This window comes from Spea bombifrons, chromosome 7 (genome assembly GCF_027358695.1).
Source record: "Spea bombifrons isolate aSpeBom1 chromosome 7, aSpeBom1.2.pri, whole genome shotgun sequence".
NCBI classification, from domain to species: domain Eukaryota; kingdom Metazoa; phylum Chordata; class Amphibia; order Anura; family Pelobatidae; genus Spea; species Spea bombifrons.
Genome location: NC_071093.1, coordinates 45,680,460 through 45,687,634, shown reverse-complemented (window position 1 = coordinate 45,687,634; position 7,175 = coordinate 45,680,460). Strand labels below are relative to the sequence as shown.

The 7,175-nt window shown below is 48.3% G+C and overlaps 1 protein-coding gene across 1 annotated transcript; it reads left to right on the top strand.

Moving 5' to 3' along the window:
• The first annotated feature begins 2,356 nt into the window (after positions 1–2,356).
• METRN (meteorin, glial cell differentiation regulator) lies at positions 2,357–6,906 on the top strand. Its single transcript, XM_053470875.1, has 4 exons — positions 2,357–2,475; positions 4,501–4,934; positions 5,541–5,600; positions 6,458–6,906. The coding sequence occupies exons 1-4, from the start codon at positions 2,387–2,389 to the stop codon at positions 6,772–6,774; spliced, it is 900 nt and encodes a 299-aa protein (XP_053326850.1). The 5' UTR covers positions 2,357–2,386; the 3' UTR covers positions 6,775–6,906.
• Positions 6,907–7,175: the final 269 nt, after the last annotated feature.

Here is a 7,175-nt window from a genome sequence, read left to right as displayed (position 1 = left end):
CACACAGGTACAGGCGGACATACATTAAAGCATATATACACCTGTCCTGTATGTACACCTGTCCTGTATATACACCTGTCCTGTATGTATACCTGTCCTGTATGTACACCTGTCCTGTATACCTGTCCTGTATGTACACCTGTCCTGTATGTATACCTGTCCTGTATGTACACCTGTCCTGTATGTATACCTGTCCTGTATGTACACCTGTCCTGTATGTATACCTGTCCTGTATATACACCTGTCCTGTATGTACACCTGTCCTGTATGTAAACCTGTCCTGTATGTACACCTGTCCTGTATGTATACCTGTCCTGTATGTACACCTGTCCTGTATGTATACCTGTCCTGTATGTATACCTGTCCTATATGTATACCTGTCCTGTATGTACACCTGTCCTGTATGTATACCTGTCCTGTATGTATACCTGTCCTATATGTATACCTGTCCTGTATGTATACCTGTCCTGTATGTATACCTGTCCTGTATGTACACCTGTCCTGTATGTATACCTGTATATATATATATTTTTATTATTATTAGAATAAAAAGTTGAATTATCATTAGAATTAAACGATGAAAATTGTATCCAATGAAATCACGTTTTATGAGAATTCCCGTTAAAGTCACCCGAATAATAAGCGAGCGATGGGGGGCCTCATTAACTCATCTCACAAATCAGCCATTGTTCCTAATCCACAAAGGGGATTATTCACTAAACTCATCAGTCTGCCGGGGATTTGCTAAATTAAATCATTTCCCTGACTTCACTGAGCCGGCCCCTGTATAATGTATAGAGAAATCAGTGACCGGCCCCTGTATAATGTATAGAAAAATCAGTGACCGGCCCCTGTATAATGTATAGAAAAATCAGTGACCGGCCCCTGTATAATGTATAGATAAATCAGTGACCGGCCCCTGTATAATGTATAGATAAATCAGTGACCGGCCCCTGTATAATGTATAGATAAATCAGTGACCGGCCCCCTGTATAATGTATAGATAAATCAGTGATCCGGCCCCTGTATAATGTATAGATAAATCAGTGACCGCCCCCCTGTATAATGTATAGATAAATCAGTGACCGGCCCCTGTATAATGTATAGATAAATCAGTGACCGGCCCCTGTATAATGTATAGATAAATCAGTGACCGGCCCCTGTATAATGTATAGATAAATCAGTGAGATGCTTTATAAAATCTCCCTATATCACATATACATTATTCAGGGCCGGCTCAGCCCTTACTGCAGAAGGTACTCCCGGGGTCGGCCCTCCGCTGGCTGAGATTCCTGGGTGTTGCATCCTCACTATAATCAAAGACTTGTCTGCTGGGCAGCCCTGGGTTTGGCCCAAAATGATTGCAAATGAACCCAAATCATTGTCTCTGCGCGGCGCCGCCCACATTAATCAATCTAATGATAAACCCGGGAAGCGGATCAATAATCGGCGAGACCCCCATATGTTTTCATTATCGTTACCGGCCCTCCATTAATAAAGCCCCCCCCCCTAAAATCAATGTGATTGACCCCCCAATCAATGGGGTTCTGTCCCGTCAATCACACCGGCTGCCATGTGACCAAATCAATAAATTGATCTCAATCAATAATCCGATTAAATAATACAAATAATGACCCCAAATCATTAAAAACCACGCGTTTTATCTAAACTGCCCTTTAACCGACCATTTCCGGAGCGCAAGAGGGCAAAAAACAGAAAAACTTTAAAAAAGAGCGCGTAATTAGGGACGCGAGAAGGAAATATTTAAGAAAAATAAACCAAAATGGAGTAATTATGCATTTTTATTTTACATGATTTTTGGAGGCCGCTTAACTTTGCTCGCTCCGGTCCATTGCTTTTATAAATTATTTTTTAAAAAAATACATTTTTTTTTTTTTAAAGTTAAAAAAATCAAAAATAGTTGTTTTTTTTTGTTTAAAAAAGCTTAAAAAAAACGATTATTTTAGAAAGTTCCTCCCAGGGTAAGCGAGGGTCCGGAGCCCCCTCTAGCGCCCGAGCCGCCCGGAACATCTGGAACGGATACTTCGTAACTTTCTGCCACCCCTCCGGATCTTTAATTCCATGATTGTTCTCCGCATGGGAAAGGGGGAAGGGACTGAAACTTGGTCCTCTGCCATCTCTTGTTTCTCATTGGCTGAAAGTTTTGTATTGCTCTTTTGCTATTGGCTACCTGAACATTCCAAACTCCCCCCCTCCGTGTTTTAGGGCTTCTCGGGGTGAGGAGGCAGGAGAAGTTCTTCGGGATGCGAGGAGCTGCCGGGCGCTCCATGGCTGACGGGGATTTAAAGGGACCGGGAGCCCGGGCGTGATCCGACTGCCCCTCTGTCACCCGCAAACTGCCCCTGGGGAGGAAAAACAAGGGAAAATGCAGCTCCACGTTTGGATTCTCTACCTGGGCTGCCTCTGCTCCGTGTCCTGCAGCTACAGGGAGTCTCAGTGCAGCTGGAGGGAGAGGTAAGGATTTTAACCTGAAATCTAAAGATTTTAACTTTTTTTATTTATTTTCTACCGCTTTTGGGGCAAATCCTGGGAGTCTTTTTATTATGTATAATTTTTGTGAAAATATCTTTTATACTGATGTTAAAATTCTGAGTTTTTAAAATAGATTAATATATTTTTTTAAAAAAGGGAACAAATGAAGAAAAAATATATATTTAAGTGCTTGTATTTATTTTTCCATAAGATTGGACTAAACTGAGGATATATTGGAAACATTTAACCCCAGTTCAGTGGAGATTTTACTTAAAATCAGATAATTTTGGTTAATTTCGAGAAGTTTGCAAACTTAACCATATAAATTCCAGGAATAATTGCGATGTTGGGTGGTCTTCATCTCTTTTTAAACTTTCTGCTCCGTAAATCTGCAGAAACATAAAAATTTTGAGAAGTCCCCTTTAGGATGTTTGCAGGGCTGGTGATGTAAGGGTTAAAATGCGCTGGCCAAGCTGGCTGACTCACTAGCCACCTACTGACCTTTCAGGGAGGGCACTGAAGATGGTAATTCATCATCCCAGACAGACGGCCTGCCTCTGGGGTCTGGAGCCCCCCTAAACCGCTGCAGGAGCTGGGTGGCCACCAGATAGTTAATAATAATAATAATTTATATATAAATGAATCACCAATTGTAATATTCCAAATGACTCGGTTTTTTTACGAACTTTTTAACTTTTCTTGCGCAATAAATGAATCGGGTAGTAAAATCATCATTTTAAGCATAAAAAAACCCTTAAAAGTTAAAATCTTGTGTTCTATTAAACATGGGGGAGGGGGTCAGATTTAAAAAATGTTTGCACCCTTTATGTGCCTTTAGAGAATTTCCCCTCCGACCCACCTAGATTCAGGAGCCATATATCCCATTCTACCACCTCTGCTGGCAGGCTGTTCCACTTACCCTCCACCTTAGCCCTATGCTTGAGATAAAAGATTTAATTGGTTAGGTCTCAAGAGCTTACGATCGGCGCAGCTCGGGCTGTTTTTGCGTAAAGATGTTGCGCAGCCGAGCGCTTTCACCTTTCTGGCTTCTGCCAACATCTGCTGACCGGGCTGTTAAAGCCCCAATAACCCCCCCCCCCCGCCCCCGCCCCCGCCCCCGCCAGCTGCTGCCGGTGTCTGTCAATTTGGACTTGACTCAATTTCAGACTTAACTGCCCCAAAGTGCAGGGCTTTCAAAACCCGGGTCAATTGCCTGCCCCGGGGGACTGGGGGGGCGACCCGGAAGGGGGCACTTTTAGTGATTAACTAGTTCTTTACCACAAGCAAGTAATCTTTGTACAAAGGGACATTTAATCATATAAGGGGCATTTATTCTGGTGCTGTTTCCATAGCGACTGCTTTTCTAGCACGATCATTTTATTGGCTGTAATCTGTCGTTGGTCTCGTCTTAGATTCAGGAGCCATATGCCGACCCCATGCATGTTTAATCCCCTCGCTGTATTACCCTCTACCACTTCTGCTGGGAGGCTGCTCCGCTTATCCACCACCCTCCGGGTTTTTGCGTATAAGCCCCTCAGTAGCTAGCTGCAGAGTTTGGCTGGTTCTTGGGAGGATTCTCGTATCTGAAGAGGCCGCGTTATCTCTGAGACGGACAGCGCCAGGCGCATGATAAAGATAATTAGCCGGCGACACTAGAAATGCTGGGGTGGAAAAAGGAAGTGTCTGGACTGCGCGATATAAACAGAATTAAAAGCAGAGCTGTCGCCTCTTCCAAATCCTGCAGTCTATTCACTAAACAAACCCGTAAGACGCTCTGCTTTTGGTGCAGCTTTCCCAACTTCCTGACTTTTTCCTCCCCGTTAACCTATCTCTTAGCTATAGGCGTGAGGGTCCATAGAAAGTTGCTTTGGGCTGGGCGAGGGATGATACAGAATGGAGGGGGTAAGTGCCCCTGCCTGCGGACCCCCGTGGCTTATGGGTGGTAGTTAATGCATGGAACTGGCTACGGTCCCAGCTGTTGTAACCGTCGCTCTCTTCTCTCCTCAGCGGTCTCTCCCTGGACGCCGGCTCGGTGAAGCAGGCCGTGCTGCGCTGCGCGGAGGGCTCCGTGGAGTGGCTGTACCCGGCGGGCGCTCTGCGCTTCGCTCTGGTTCCCCGCCAGCCGCCGGCGGTCCCCGTTCCCGAGCCCCGGCTCCTCACCGCCTGCATTAAACCCGCCGCCTCGTTCTCCGGCGCGCAGCTCTACCTGGAGAAAGACGGCGAGCTGGAGCTGCTGCTGCCGGAGCCGCGGCCCTCCGGGGGTCCCGCCGGACGGCCCAGAGTGCACTGCTTCAGCTGGCTGCCCCGCCAGAAGGTGGCGCTCTTCTTACAGGCCACCCCGCACCAGGACATCAGCCGGCGGATCGCCGCCTTCCGCTACGAACTGCGAGGGGACTGGGACGGCCGGCTGGCCCTGCCGCTCAACAAGCTGAGCGCGGACGGTGAGTTCCTTACTGGAGAAATTAGCGCGTGCCCGCATTAAAAGAAAATATTGTGCCGACGCGTTTCGCACAGGACTGCTTTCCAGTCACTTATTGGAGGAGATACAATGTACCGTTTGGGGTCACATGACGCGGCCCCTGGGTGATCCCAGGCCGGGCCTAACGCAGGCTGGCTAAGGGTGGTCCCGTGCAGGCTGGGGGGGGGGGTTTGGTGGAAGTGTTTGATCTTCGCCTCCCCCCCTTCCTCCTTTCCCTCTCTAAACAGCAGGGCAGTGTCCTGCGGGGCCTGAGGACATGGCCAATAACCCCGTTAATTAGCCCGAGATAAGAAGCTGCCGTTTCCATGACGACTGATAAGGAGCTCTGGCTGCTGCTGGCATTTAAATGCCAGAGATCGTCGGGAGGGCAATTACATTTTTTGTTTCCCCTTTTATTTTTACTATTTAAGCTATTTTTTTTTTTTTTTATATTTTTCCTAATTTTACTCGTGATGACCTTTTCTGGCCAGCATGACCCCCAACAGCTTTCTGCCAGTATTGGGGTTTTAAATGGCTACAGAGTTACGTAAAACGTAATTTTAATTTAAATCTCTTCTGCTTCCCGCAGGTGCCTGCCGCCCGTGCAACGACACCGAGATTCTGATGGCCGCCTGCACCAGTGACTTCGGTGAGTAAGGCTCGTGATTGGCCAACCAGATTTCCCTATTCCTCGGGACTGCTCGCCTGCCGTCTGGTAGATGGCACTGCTGGTTTTGGGGCGTTCTCATTGGCCGTTTGGGGTGGGGGGATGTGGGGGGCTCTTGGCTGGGGCAGAAGGGCTATTATTTAGGGCTCGGCTGGCTTCACGCGGTGGAATGCGGCTCCTACCCAGCCATGCGTTCAGCTTCTCCTCCCCCCGGATCCGGTTCTCTTCGGCTCTCTCACCCAAACCTCGCCTGCCCCCCTGCCAGAAACGTTCAGATCCAGGCCTTCGGCGCCTCTACTTCTGGATATTCCGGCCTGGGCCCCTCGATTAAAAGTAGTTGGAAAATCATTAAATAACACATTTTCACAGAATTCCTGGCCCCGCAGTAACGGAGAATATAAAATCTTCATTTTTTATTTTTTTTCCCCCTTTTTCTTTTCTTTTTTTTTTTATTTTTTCTTCTTTAGAACGTTTTTATTACATTACTGATATTTAAAAAAACTTAATGCCCACAAATGTATTTATAAGAAAAAAAAAAAAAAAACAAACAGATCTTCCCCTACAAGGGGCCCCTTAGACCAGTGGGGGGCACCCCGCAGCAGATTAATCTGCCAATGGGGGGCCCATGAGGAATGCTAGCCTTCCATTGGATGCTTGCTGTTCTCGTTATGGGCTGGGACCCCGACTGATCTACATAGGAACACTGGGCAGCCAATAGGAGGAAGGTTAAGGAAGGATCCCTCTCCCATTGGCTGCCTGGGTAATGGCTGCAGGATGATGTATCTTCATAGCGATGCTGACTTTTACTCAATCCGTGCTTTTTTTTTTCTCCTCCCCAGTCGTCCGCGGTAACATCCGCATGGTCGGAAACGACGCCGAGTTGCAGGAGTCAGTGATCGGGATCTCCGCCACCCGCGTCTACCGCCAGAAATTCACGCTGTTCCACGCGCACGGCCGCTCCGTCCGGTCGCTGGGGGATATCCGGGTCCCGCTGAGCTGCGGGGTGAAGCCCGGCCCCGGAACTTTCCTCTTCATGGGCTGGGTGCACTTCGGAGACGCCTGGCTGGGCTGTGCCCCGCGCTACAAGGACTTCAAACAAGTCTACGAGGCGGCCATAGGGGCTCGCGAGAACCCGTGTGAGATCGCGCTGGAATGAGGCGGGTGAGGGGAGACGGTTATCTGAACGAAGGATGCGTCGCTACGGGGTCACCGGGTCTGGTTTGACAAGATATCGCCACCGAGCGAGTCAAGAATATGAAGTCGTTATGACGCTGACCTTGGGAGATGCTTCTCCCACCACAAAACAAACCATCGGCCTGGTGGGGCCACCGGATCCTCCCAACCGATCTCCAACGTGGAATAACAATGGAATGATTGATCTAGAGCCATGATGGCGTGGGGAGAGGAGATGCGTCCGCCTGGGCATCACGGGTCTACATCATGGCCTCTATATGTCCTGTGGAAAACTGAACAAGATGGAGGCCAACTGATGACCCAGAAGGGAGCGAGGAGACCTGTCCTCCGGCATCGATGCCCTCATAGAAGGTCGAATATTTC

What these genes read in the sequence shown, in the direction of transcription:
- METRN (XM_053470875.1), top strand. Translation starts at nt 2,387, where the DNA reads ATGCAGCTCCACGTTTGGATTCTCTACCTGGGCTGCCTCTGCTCCGTG. An exon ending in CAGTGCAGCTGGAGGGAGAG is followed by an intron (nt 2,476 to 4,500) that starts GTAAGGATTTTA and finishes TTCTCTCCTCAG; the next exon opens with CGGTCTCTCCCTGGACGCCG. An exon ending in CGCCTGCACCAGTGACTTCG is followed by an intron (nt 5,601 to 6,457) that starts GTGAGTAAGGCT and finishes TCTCCTCCCCAG; the next exon opens with TCGTCCGCGGTAACATCCGC.